Raw genomic sequence first — 14363 nt, 5'->3', positions numbered from 1 at the left:
CGAGCGGCCTTTTCTAATCAAGTGACATCAATCAGGGAGAACTATGGGTAAGGAGGCCGTGTGGCTGACGCCTACTGAGCGCACCCAGAGCACTGGAGTAGCGTCTATTTGAGTCCAAGGGGGGAAATATACGCTCCATGTCCCATTATAGGAGAAGGGCTATCCTTTCGTCAGCGCGCCCATTACTCCCCCTATCATTTCCCCAAATCTAAAACCTGTTTTCAATCAACACAGCCAAACGAGTGCCTGTCCAAGAGAGGGGAGAGAGAGAGCGAAAGGGGAGAGAGCAAAAGAGAGAAAGCGCTAGAGATGGACAGTGAGGGTAGGGGTAGAAGGGAGAGAGATGGAGTGCTCTTTCCTTCTTTCTTCCAGTGATTGGAGCGTTTTGCATTCTGTATGTGTGTGTGATTGAATCCGTCTCCTAAATTAGGGCTGTCGACTCGAGGAGCTGAATGTCCTTAACCCCCCTCCCCATATCCAATGTCCATACTCTCCATGCTCGATTCCTGCGTGTGCGCACGTGTGTGTGTGTGTGTGTGTGTGCGTGTGCCTCTGATCATGGTGAATATTATAAGTGCAGCTTGTGTAAAATGTTTACATGAAATCATTGATTGCTAATGCTGCGTTTCATGTGCTTTTTGTGGGGAAGCATTGTTGTAGAATCAAAATTCAAATCAAGTAGCAGCTTGAGGCCATTTCAGTTTCAATGCTGCGACTGTGACTGAATAACAAGAACGGCAAGAACGAAGGACGGAATAAGGCAATAAAGACACAACCCCACAAGTCATTAAACTTTCTAAATTAATCAATTACCCAACATTAAAATGCTCAAGTGTGTGTGTGTGTGTGTTTGTGTGTGTGAATTTTTACTTTTCTCGTTGGTGTTTGGCAGTTTGGCGGCTGCGTAGTCCCAATCAAAGATGAACCTGTAGAAGCAGAGCTGGTTGTACAGGGCCTTCTCGGAGAACTGTGAAGAAAACACACAGAAGTTGAAACTAGATTTCTTCAATAACAACAACAATATACACTCAAAAAACCTTGTCGAGCCATAGAAGGATAGCAGCCTTCACTCTCACTTTCTCATTTCCTTCCACCTCTCTGCTTTTATTGCCTTTGCTTACATCGCTCTGACTACTGCTTAGGGACTGTGGTCAAAGTGCAGTCCCGATATTTAAGCATCAAAATCAACAACATTTTTATTGTTTCGTTGGCATGGAACTTCACTTACTAAATAGGCGCAGCAAATGATGGGGCAAAAAAAAAATGTACAAAACAAGAATTAATGAGTAAACTTGATTTGCCGGGGAGCTTGAATGCATCTCCAGCTCCAACACCTCTGCCGCCCTGAAAACATCTCCCTTCCTCTCTGTGACACAGTCAAGCCAGAAAACAAATTTGCTTGCTTTGTTAACCTCCACTGTAATTAACCAGAACCGCACGACAGCCTGCCGGAGAGAGAAAGAGAGAGAGAGAGGGGGAACGCAGAGAGAGAATAACATCAAGAAGGGGTGGTGGGGGGGGGGGGGAGGAGAGAGAGAGAGAGAGAGAGAGAGAGAAAGAGAGAAAGAGAGAAAGAAAGAAAGAAAGAAAGAGAGAGAGAGAGAGAGAGAGAGAGAGAGAGAGAAACAGAAGAGAGAAAGAGAGATAAAGGGTACAGACACAGAAAGGAATGGAGAGGTAGAAACAGAGACAGTGGGATAGAAAAGATGGGATCGGGCATGAAATACCCTCCCTCATAATAGTTTGTTGTGATAAGCCATTGTGAGAGAGGCATGCGAACAGCCGAGGCTGTCAATTTGATTAGCCATTATACTGCATGTTTAATTGCAGTTATTGGCTCGTCATTTCCCTGCTACGCTGGAGAGGGCACGCTACGCCCCGACCCCACACTGCCATCAGGTGTGCGCCGAGTGCTTTATTATTACCACCAGGAAGAATCCCCTGACAATTCCTGCGTGTCAGTGTGTGTGTGTGTGTCTCTGTCTCTCTGTGTTTGTGTGTGCCCATTATACCTGCCAATCGGCAACGCGCGTAATTGTAATTTCAGTTTTTACTGCTGTCACATAATCAAGTGGCAAGAATATGTAATGCAACTAAATGCAAAGTATGTTGTGCTGGTGTGTGAGTGAGTGTGTTTTATGGCTCTCTATGGCTCCACACATGGCACGCACAGCTGTTGACCGTTGATGCACTGCCTGGTCAACAACCAAACCATGCACATCCCATAATGGAGCCTCGGTTACAGTTGCCAAGGTTGAACTAGCTTGGTCGGTGCAAACACACACACAGTATAACTCTGATTGTGGGCGGGCCAATTGTTGCATTCTGATTGACTGACAGGTGTCGGAAAGGCGTGGCTAAAATGTTACAGGGTCGTTATTGAATTTAGAGCCCCTCAACCCCACCTCACACTCTCGAGCACGCACACACACACACACACGCCTACCTCGTCATTCAGCATGCCGCTTTGTTCCTGCACTGACACCATTTCAATTTGCTTCACAAATCTGCAGCATTTTCAGCCTGACTGCCTAAGGAGCAAACCAGCTGTGAAATTGCCTCTCTCCCGGGAGCTCGGGACCCCACCCCCTCCCCTCGCCTTATACCCGTTTGCTCCTTTGCCTCCCTCTTACCTGGCTGATTCTACCCTAACACACATACGGACCCACACGCCACAACTCGTGTACAAACACAAACTCTGATGCCAAAGCCACGTGTGCACATGTGTAAGGTGTGTGTGTGTGTGTGAGTGAGTGAGTGAGTGAGTGAGTGAGTGAGTGAGTGAGTGAGTGAGTGAGTGAGTGAGTGAGTGAGTGAGTGAGAATGAGAGAGAGAGAGAGAGAGAGAGAACAAAGGGAAAGTAAGAAATACGAAACGCTCCTAAATCACAGAAATGGATCCAAATCACAGAAACAGTCCTAAATGGCAGAACTCACACATGTAAGCACTCAAGACTTCCAGGGTCTTAGAAGCACTGTCTCTATATTTCGGACACACACACACACATCCACCCGACCTCCACACCACCAAAAGGTGCTCTGTGGAAGGACAAATAGGACCAACCAAAACAATACCAGGCAGGTTGATAGTGGATGTGCGCGAGTGTGAACCTGCGAAAAACTACAATTATGCAATTCCACGTGGATGCGTCTGAAGGCACCAGGACACCAACACACTGCAACACCGGTAACAGGAACGAGGCCGCGGCTCGGCACGTCCCCCTCGCCATCGCACTCTTTTACAGCTCAGCCCCACAACAAGCCTTGTAAATACTGAACCTACAATATTCAGCCCCCCGCAAACACACACACACACACACACACACACACACACACACACACACACACACACACACACACACACACACACACACACACACACACACACACACACACACACACACACACACACACACACACACACACACACACACACACACACACACACACACACACACACACACAGCTGCGGAGAGAGAGGGAGCGAGATGAGGAGAAGGAGAGATGGAGGGAAACAAACATTTCTCCCTCAGCTGCGAGGCCACCGGGCTTTAAAACTCTTGAGCTTTTTAGATGCGCTGAGCGTTATTGCCGGTTGTGGTAGTCACGCCGATCAGCTTCACAAGACACCATAATGAGTCAATATATGTAAATCTTTACTAGGCAAACACGGCGGGAAACAAAGGCATTTAACTGGTGCTCTCGCCCGCAAGCCTCCAACGATTCAGCACCGGTAATTTCTCCCCATTGAAAGGCATAATTGCCTGCTATTTGAAGATATTCATGCTCAATTTTTGAAATTAATTTCAATTGGGGGGAAATGTAGAAATGTCAGCTCCAGTGAAAGGGATTTGATTTCAATTATCCTCGCTCAAAGGACTGTGATTTCCAAATACACTTAAGCAAAATTATGACAAGAATTTTTGTTCGGCAAAATTCAGTGTTTAAAGAGCGATTAGGCGATAATGGGGCGGCTTTGAGCCGGCAGTGAATGCAGCCGTCTCCCTCTGAAAGGCACTCAATTATCTCTGATTGCTCCCGCTATAATGTATCAAATAGAGATACCTGCTATTGCCGTAATTTGTGTGAAAATTAACATGCTGCAATTTCCACTAGAGGGAAAAAGGGAGCTCTAATGGGCGCCTGAGCGTACATCAATAAAACGAGGGGAGAAAAAGAGAGACAGAAAGAGGGAGGGCGGGAGGAGGAGGGGTAGAGAGAGATGGGGGAGAGACAGAGAGAGGAGAGGAGAGAGAGAGCAAGACAGGGGGAGAAGAGAATGTAAGAGTGTAAGAGCTAAGGAGGGGAGGGAGGGAAAGAAAATGAAAAGAAAAGGAGCGGGGGAAAGAAAGAGCTGCGAATAATGGGAAAGTCAGGAGAGAGAACTGAGGCGGGTGGGGGCGGAGGGAGAATGGTCGCTTTGCGTTAAGCGCCGTACAGCAAAAAGAGAGAGGGACCAACAAGGAGAGCGCGCACACGAGAGAGAGAGAGAGAGAGAGAGAGAGAGAGAGAGAGAGAGAGAGAGAGAGAGAGAGAGAAATTTAATTTACTGAAAATATTACAAATTGCACCTGTGCATAACTCCCCCAAATTACCAACCAATCAAGGCAGAGTGCCTATTACTCTCCCATTACATGGAGATCAGATCACGTTCTGAATGTGTCCAGAGAGAGGGAGGGAAAGAGGGTGAGAGAGAGAGAACGAGAGAGAGAGAGAGAAAAGAGAGAGGGGAGGGAAAGAGGGTGAGAGATGAATGGAGAGAGAGGAGGAGAGGCTGCACCAACGGCGACAGTAAATGCGCAATGATGCAAGAAGCAGCTTAGCCAGAAACAAGTGGCCTCCAACATTAACAACATTGTCAGTGCAGCACGTATAAAAAGAGATGCACAGAGCGTTTACGACCCATCAATGTATGGGAATGTTGCCAGAGTGATCCCAGAGCATCTCTGAAAATATCCCATAGCAGGATAAAACCCTGCGATTCCAACAAAACAACGAGCTTCGTTTTTTTCCACGGGTGCGATGTTCATTTAAGGTAACACCTCTTGTTGCTGGAATGGTTCACCCACCGGCTCACCCACCGGCTGGTTCACCCACCAGCAAAACGGGTTCAGTCGCTATTAGTGACCGATAGATACACGGACAAGCTGGCACCTGCTAGACAACAAGTAAGAAATGAACACACAAATGATCAGATACACTGGTGTGTTATCGGTCAAGTTGAAGGCCTTGCACACTACATACATGCGTACTGAAATTACTTACACACACACATACTATCTTATTTGATTCATTTAATGCTGTAGTTTAGATTGGTTGGCACGGAAGTACGGTACTCGATGCTCCGCTTTTATTCCAGAGATGTGCTCGTCATTTAAAAGACAGATGAGACGACGGTGCGGGTCAGGCGCGGCGTGGCGGTGACCAGGTGAAATGGAGCGCAGGTAGAGGGAGTTAGGGCGAGAGAAAGGGTGGGAGAGTTAAATGTTTGATTCAGCCTGTAGTTTAAAGTGCCGCGGCCCTCAGGCACAGCAAACGGCTGCCTAAGTGGCTACAGTGACAGCAGAAATTGGCCTTCTGGTTTACAACCTGTCGCCACAGAGCCAGGCACAGCAAAGCAGTGGAGGGGTGTGGATGGAAGATGGAGGGTGGAGGAGGGGAGGGTAAGGAATTGACAGAGAGATCGAGTTAAGGCAAAGAGTCGAGACACCGACGGTAATACGGGGACAGGGAAGGAGAGGACAAAAAAAATAGATTGAACCATCACTCTGGTATTGAAAGGGAGAGTGTTTCCTTTGAATCCAGTGGTCAAGCTAACAAAGTGCTCATAAGGTGCTGGCCGGCAGTAGACAGACACGTCATGGCTGAACTACTGTCCAGCTCTCTGCGCCCTGCAAACACGTGGAAGTGTGCGAAGCACCCGAGTACACACACGTGCACACAGAAGCCGGAAAGTCGGAATTAAAAAGGAAGGATCATGGATTATGTTAATCAGAGTGTATATGATGAAATGTGATACTATTCAGGCCACATATGCATGTGGAGAGAGGAGATGTCAGCTCCATAGCACCATCAGCTGGACAAAATCAGTAGAATTCAGTAATGTGCATCGGCTTGCAGTCATCCTTTCCTGTGTGTGTGTGTCCGTTTCCTTCTCTCTTGTGTGTGTTTGTGTTGATGTGTTACCTCTGGTCTGAGTGTGGCTCTGGTGCAGGCGAGGCAGATGGGTCCGTGGCGGGAGAAGGCGATGGGGAGACGCCTGGTCCTGTTCTGACACGCCTGGTCCTCGCACACCAGCCAGCCCTGTCAGAGAGACACCAGCACATGTTACTGGATCGTCTTCATCATTCCTGAAAATTCCACAACTTCTCCTGGACTTACAATAATTACACTGGTGGAGCTGCTCGCACGCACACACATAAATGTTTCAATTTCTTACGTGAACATTTTTATGCCCACAACATTTATCAAACTCCCTCACTTTCCAATACTGGAACCCATTACCTGACCAGAGTGGAGCTAATCTAAACGCTGTTACAAAAACACGCTGTGAATAAGACGGAATTATAGGTTTCCAGAACATAGAATGCCTCAGAAAACACATTCGCCTTTCAAAATTGCGTTTGTGTGCATTTATTTCATCAATAGTTTTTTGAGTTGGCAAAAACTTTCGCTGCTTCGTAGGGGGAGATTTAAAAATCAGTTTCTGGTAATGGGCGAATTCGGCGGGAAATTGTGTCCTCCATTTAGCCGCCCTAATTTGGCACACGTCATCGACTTGGAACGTTTTCAAAGTGGTAAAAAAAAAGAAGGGAGAAATGAACAGAGGTTTACATTTGACTGCACATCTCGCCCTCCTATCTGCGTTTTCTTTACATCTGAATGTATCTTCAGCTGTGTGGAGGTCGAGCGCTTGTCAGAGCGGCTGATGGCCAAAACGGCAGCAGCTCAAACCCCCCGGGGTGAGTTAGTGACCCTGGGCAGGTGCTGTGGTCTCACCCTCTCAATCTGCCCATATTCTCTCAACCCACCCCCCCCTCTGCTTCTTATGCCCTGTCATTACTAAAGGGGGTGTGGGGGGTTAATGCCCAACTAATGACAGAGCCTTGGAACCACTGACGCCTTTGCATACTTCTTCCATGTATCCATCCGTCCTTCTTTCCATTCATCACACAGATTAAACCCCTTCAGGACAACTGCACCTGTCCGTCTCTCCGCATGCAGCCTAGCCCCCCCCCCCCCCCCCACACACACACAAACTCTGTTACTTTGATTGATTTTTCTCTTTGTCTAGTCTCCTTATAAGTCGTTCCAAATAAGCTGTTTTCCTCTGTGAAGCACCTTCAAGAGCCTTTTTTGGCAAGTACATCATTTTGCAGGATGGTGATGTCATCGGCAAAGCACAACTGAAAACAACTGTAAAACAATCCTTAACACCCGTGTGGACCTAAAAAAAAAGATCTTTTGCAAAATTATTAATAGAGTTTGAATATTATATATATATATAACACAGATTAATAGAAATCAGACAAGAAACAAACAAACTATTTTAGCAACTAAGAGGAATAATATTCTTATAATATGGTTTGATTGACATGAAGTTGCCTCATTCATCATAGAATACCATGTTTGAACAAGATTCACACGTTCTCCGTCAGACTCAAACTTTGTGCTGGAGTTCTAACAGAAGACAAACTTTCAACTGCAATCGGCGGTTTGTAAAATTGCCGAGTGGGCGAGATTTTGGAGAAGCTGTGGTCAAGTCCCTCCTCCAGCTGCTGCACCCCAGCTCTGCCTCCACACCACCTCCCATGACTGAGACATGATTGGCAACTGAGATAGTGACTCCCCTTGTGGTAAATGCTGGTATTTATTTGGGCTTCAAGGTTTGGGTGTGATTTTTCTGAAATTGTTTTTTAAACTGCTGAACAGCATAAACAAGCAGATAAGAGGAGGGAGCGCATCACACACACACACACACACACGCCCCTGCCAATCTCTTCTAAATGAAAACCAAACACACACATTCACACAAACACACATACTGTATGTCCCAAATCAATTAAAAAGCCCCCAGAGATCGCAGCGTTACCAACAAATCCCAGCACCGGGCCTAATTATCTAAACACTCCGAAGCTGGCGTACAAAGAGCTGGAAATCATGGGAAATGAGACCAATTCCCCGAAACCTGATAAAGACACACGCAGGGCAGTGGTTGGGAGATAAGGGGAAGGTGAGTGTTTTTCACTGTGTTGTTTGATCTCAATCTGCTTGTGTGTTTCTGTTCCCATGGGTGTGACGAAGGTGACACACTAACACACGTTGATACAAATAAACTACCTACCTACTGGCACTGAATAACCGAGGAAGCTGCGTACAGAAAACAGAATAAAGCAGACAATCAAACGGCAATAAAAACGAAAATTAAATGGAGCGCGTTTGTGTGCGAAAGCTGAGAAAAGACTAAAAACAGGGCGAGCACCAAGAGAGATTTAAAAAAAAACATTTAATTGAAGCGTTTAGCCGGAGGAAGGGTGAGGGGGGGCGGCGGTGTACAGTCGGACGTGAGAGAATAAAGGCTCATAATTGCATAATTATAGCAGTGGATACCTGACACGCTGAATGCAGACGTCAAATGAGTTCCACATAATTTAACCAAACAGTGCCAAGACCAGGCCATGACAGGGCCCACTAAGAAATACACTCTCTTTCTCCCCCCCTCCCTCCCCTGTCCTTTTTTATTATTTTTTAAACATTTCCGCTTCTTCCGCAGCTTCTCTCACACATTCTTACAGTTGCAGGTCTCGTCCGTTTCACTGCCTCTCGCTTAAATCCAAGAGGCGGCACGTTTAAGGAACTTAATGATCAGTGACTCTTTCTCATTCGCCGTCATGTTAACTGTAGTTAAGGGTCAGCTATCGTCGAAGTTAACGCTGTGAGGCCTCTTTGACACGTCTCCTTTGCAACTGGAAAATCCCAGGCACACACACACTCTCAACAAGACTCGTAGAGCTCTAACCGGCATTGTGCTCTGGCAATCAACACTTCTAACTCTTTAATTATAAAATAAGACGTGAAATCTGTCTATGACTACAACACATACACACACAGACACACACACAGAACGCGGTTCCACTTTGTAGATCCTCTGCTTAATCAAAGCTTCTCTATTCAACAATTTGACCTTTTGTTCAAAACAGGATTATCACCTTCTCTGGTCTTCATTCACCCTTTTCTTTCTCTCCCTCCCCCTTTCTTCTCTTGCCCCTCAGCCCGTTTCCAGGGGCGACCCACATGACGAGGGTAATTGCAATAATTTGTTAAATGCCATGGCAACGGCGGTTAGATGGGAGGGGTTAAGGGGGAAAAAAAGAGGGAGAGAGAATAGGGCGGTTGAGGAAACAAGTGAATCTCTCATTTTGCCAAACACAGCAGGACCAGAGGAGGGATGGATGGAGAGAGAGAGAGAGAGGGAGGGAGCGAGAGAAGGAAGGACGGGGAGTGAAGAAGTGTTTGCCCATTCTCAGGCGCTGGTTTATTGATAATAGTGGGGGTGAGAGTGGGGAGACAGAAGGTAATTTCACTAATGATTAATGTGTCTGTGGTTATAGCTAGGGAGGCCAACACATGTACACATATTCGCGCGCACACACACACACACACACACACACACACACACACACACACACACACACACACACACACACACACACACACACACACACACACACACACACACACACACACACACACACACACACACAGAGGTGCAGAGCTTTCACTCTATCTAGCCGGACAAACAAGTCTATTTGAACTCTCCCTCAGCCTGAAAGGAATCCTTAATTACACAATATTACCCCTCTTCATTGCCTCACTGTGTGCGCTGTGTCCACTACTGTTCAGTCTCCAGAGGTGTGTGTGTGTGTGTGTGTGTGTGTGTGTGTGTGTGTAGCTGTGTGAGGTGTAAGCATTCAGTGGTAGCAGCTGTTTCACACGTCGTGACAAAGAGGTTGCGGGGGCTCGTTCCCCACACATTCACTGCACTAATTGATTTCTGTTCAGCACTGTGGGAGAGTAACCCACACTCACACACACTCACACACACACACATACACAGCTTTTGAAACAGTGCATTCCACTCACTCAAGACCAATGTGATAGAAACTGCCAGTGAAGGAAAGAGAGCGACAGAGAGAATGTCCTCTATCTCACTGGAATCCAGTTACAATACAGTGACAACTTACACACACACACACACACACACTCACAAAGTCAGTGGATAGTAAGTGGATACATAATAAAGTAACGTCTACAGGTGATTATCGCAAAATACACCCAGACAGAAAGCTAAATATAAGACTGCTTCCCTTAAAAATAAGTCAGAGTAGCATCAAAGCTACTAGCTAGCTACAAAGCTACAGCGTGGCCTATTTGGGGGTAAGAGTTTAAATTGCACACTTTCACTTTTATTCATAAGTGCCGATGTTGAGGGTAACGTCTTGTTACTTTTCAGTTCCAAAAAGCTGACACGGCTTCTTGGCGGGTCACGACGAGTCAGCAATGCTAGTTGGTAGCGGCCATGCTAAATGTCGCTAGCTAGCAATTTTGGCAAGTTGGTTGGAGCAAACTAGGTAGAGTCGAGTCACAGAGCGCTGTTTGTACATAGAGATAATGAGTCATTGTTGTATTGTATATAAGAGATAATGAGCCAGTGAATATTCTACACATTAATAAAGTGGCACAAATGTGTTAACAGCTTGAAGCCCAACAGTGTTTGTCGGTGACGCTCCGCTGACCGACTTCCCCAGACGTATCATTCACCTCATCAACTGCTGAAGCCAGAGAGGGCGAGTTAAACTTGGTCCAAGTAAAACTGTCCATTAAGTGTTTTCACCGATAAAAATGTATTCTGCCCCGCACTCCTTTTTTGGCGAGCATAGCCGCCGCGCTCTTTGGTGGACAATGTCAGCGCAGCGGTGCCCTGCTGAGGTTTCCCTTCTCTCCCACCCATCATCCTTTTCGATGGGCTCCGCCATTACTGCCTCGATCCCTTTCATAGCACACTTAACGTCTCTGACCGGTTACACTCTTAATTAGACACGCCTGTACAAGCCAATGTAACGTCCATGCTTTAAATCCAAACTTTTATGAAGCTGATAATGTTCCTTTCATCTTTCAATAAAACATGTCATCATGTGGCCGTGGAGTCGCATTAGTCAGTCGGCGTGTTAATTCATTAGGTTTTGCTCCGTCTAGAGGAGAGTAATGCCGCTCCTTTAACTAGGTAATTTGAAAAGAAGAGGAGCAACTGGGTGGCAGACAGACTGACGCATTAGAAAGTGAAAAAGGAGGTGAGTGTAGTCCATTTGTGGCCCTGTAGGGGGGAGAAATGTGAACGTGCGAAACGTGTGCGTGTGTGTAAAGTAGAGGTCCGGTTGTTGGGTGGAAAAATAGGAAGAACGCAAGATAGATACATCCAGAGTAGAAGTAATCACAGGTAGTTACTTAATCACGAGTAGTAGTAATCACACAGTATTGACTATACACCAATGACGCACACGCACACACGCACACGCACACACGAGAACTTACCGAGTAGTACTTTTTGATGAGGCGTCGGATGTCGAGGAGCAGTTTGTTGCTGATGTTGGCGAAGTAGTCAATGGAGCGACTCCCACAGGGGACGTGGCAGCATCGCAGCAAGCCGGGCTCAATGTTTGACCCCTGAAACACGCACGTCAATTCAGAGACATTGGATAAATATACACACACCGTGTTCCAAATTATTCTGCAAATTGGATTTAAGTGTCATAAACATTTATTTTTTTGTTTTTCAATTATATTCATGGGTGGAATTGTGTCTCAGGGCTCTTTGGATCATTGAAATCAATCTTAGACACCTGTGATAATTAGTTTGCGAGGTGAGCCCAATCAAAGGAGAACTACTTAAGAAGGACGTTCCACATTATAAAGCCGGCCACAGCAGCTCTGCGAGGCTATTCTGACATCCTGCAAAGAAATTCAACCAGAAACTCTCCAAAAACTCACAAGTTCAATGGATGCAAGAATTGTGAAGGTGATATCAAAGAAGGGGTTCTATGTTTACATGTAACTTGGCCTACTAAGATGTTTTTGATTCAAATAGCTTTTGATTTCAGTAAATATGACCTCCTAATGCTGCAATTTCAACAAATGGCCATTTTTAGTTCTTTACAACTTATAAAATGTTTTGAAACTCTGTTGTGCATAATAATTTGGAAGACTGCATTTTGAGTTTCTTATTTAAAAAAAAATACTGTTATCATTGGGAGGTTTGTTCAATACAATTTGAATTATACTCTAACCGTTGATGACTTGAAAATTATACTGACTGTCATTTGCATCGACTATTTAGGAAAATCTGAGAAAAATATCACTTGCATAATAATTTGGAACTAATAATAATAATAATATAATAATAATAATAATTTGGTGTACTAGGGGTCGGGTGACGCGTCAACATGAAAGCGCTGAAAGCTCGCCCGGGTGCAATAAATTTGAACATTATTGTAAGCCGGGGGAGAAAAAGGGGTCAAAGTGACCTCAATAACCCAGAATTGTCCACCTGACAGCTTGGATTTGCGATTAATGCGACACAAAAAAAAAAGAAAAAAAGAAACACGACTATATAACAATCGGCCTAAATATAAGAGCTTTAAACACTCGCTCCCCTTAAACCTGAACTCCATTTAACTGTCGCATTGATGGCACCCGAAAAGGTCTGTGTGGGGAAGCAGACACGGTACACGTGACTCCCCCCCAACCCCCCACCCCACCCAGCCACCATTTCTTTTTTGTGAAAGACAAAGTATATAAACACGCAGCCAATATTAACCTTCCCCATCTCAGCCTCTCCTCCTCTTCTTCATGTTTCTTCTCCAAGTCCTGCGTGGAGTCAAGAAAACAGCCTCCCTCTCATCTCTGACCTCCTCCCCTTTTCCTTCCTACTCTTTTATCTGCCCCATTTCATTCCAAACTTTTGACAGTAAGCTGCCTCCCCAACAAAATCTCTCTCTCTCTCTCTCTCTCTCTCTCTCTCTCTCTGCTGTGTTCAAGTTAAACACACAGCTAGATTCATAGTATTTCTGAATGATTAAATGAGATTATCTTTGTTTTAGATTGCAGGAGTCCAGTGCATAATCTTTATTTTGAGGTTTTTCTCTAAGTGTTATCCACATCGCTTTGTCAGCCTTCCCAACCCGTGTCAGCGCACTAAACTATTTCTACAGACAATCTTTAAATCCTTCTAATGTACACCGTCATATTCCTCCTCTGTTTGCTTTCCCTAACCTGAATGTTTCCATGTCTGAGTCTGATAGTGTGCAGCTTTCAGCATGTTGATTTAACTGCTCAAGGTGGGATATCTAGCACTTTATTACAGTGAAGTCAGGGAAATCCCTGCTGCTGCATCCAGCTTTTTCCACACTTAATCTTTTCGTCCCACCTCCTCTCCCGCTCTCCTCCTCCCCCCTGCATCAAACAACTTTCCTTCTCTGTCTGTTCTCCATCATCAGTCACTGCCTCCTCCTACCATCGCTGGCTTGGTGTCAGCGGCGGAGTCAAGGCCCATCTGTCCTCCCCTTTCACTGAGCTGTTAGACCATGTTCGCCACCCTAATTAACTTACCGTCTTATCAGGTTGGGTGCCTGAGTGTGTGCATACCAGCTCTAACACATGGCAGGAACTCCATACCTGTGATCGGCCAAATTCTGCTTAGTTTTGTCTGAAGGTTGAAACGTCAACAACTCTGATGGATAAACAACTTCCACCTTCTCCTGTGTAGGTTGTTGTGGCCAGTGACATTTCATTACATTCTTATTTTATTTACTTATTTGAGTTACTGTGTCTCCCAATGACATAGTGGTGCATCTGCTGAAGTGTGTGATGATATCAACCTTTTATGGAGTATGTGTGTGTATGTTACACTCCTCCTTCTACTGTAATGCTCTCTTTGCTGGCAAAGGACAGAGGTTTGTCAGTTTTATTAGTGTCTCCAAGACGAGAAAAAGCTGCGTGCCCTGATCCTCATTAGAAGCCGATAACATGCACACACAGCCTTGACCTGACAAATAGAAGTGTGTGTGTGTGTGTGTGTGTGTGTGTGTGCGTGGGCGCGCGCGTGCGCGCGCCCACGCACACAAACCGTGTTCGGAGTGGCAGGGGTTACGGAAAGGCTTTTCAAGTTGTGGAGTCTAAACTATGCCAATGAAAACAGAGTCTGTATTGGAGCCAGACGGCTGCCTAAAAATACAGACAGAGACACAATATAGTGGATGACTAAACCATGAATCCTTCACAGGAAGTTTGATACACCATATTTCAACT

The 14363-nt window shown here is 45.7% G+C and overlaps 1 protein-coding gene across 1 annotated transcript in view; it reads right to left on the bottom strand.

Moving 5' to 3' along the window:
• Nucleotides 1–14363, bottom strand: part of pola1 (polymerase (DNA directed), alpha 1) — a 40002-nt gene that overhangs the window by 5858 nt on the left and 19781 nt on the right. The window contains exons 34-36 of the mRNA XM_076158343.1: nt 11592–11723; nt 6186–6302; nt 871–967 (exon numbers count right to left, since the gene is read on the bottom strand). Coding sequence (XP_076014458.1) covers nt 871–967; nt 6186–6302; nt 11592–11723 — 346 coding nt within the window. The remainder of the gene's footprint in view (nt 1–870; nt 968–6185; nt 6303–11591; nt 11724–14363) is intronic.

This window comes from Genypterus blacodes, unplaced genomic scaffold (genome assembly GCF_046128005.1).
Source record: "Genypterus blacodes isolate CSIRO-AG114 ecotype Tasmania unplaced genomic scaffold, CSIRO-AGI_Gbla_v1 ptg000076l_1, whole genome shotgun sequence".
Classification (NCBI taxonomy): domain Eukaryota; kingdom Metazoa; phylum Chordata; class Actinopteri; order Ophidiiformes; family Ophidiidae; genus Genypterus; species Genypterus blacodes.
Note: the sequence above shows the minus strand (reverse complement) of the source record. Positions and strands in the feature narration are given on the sequence as shown.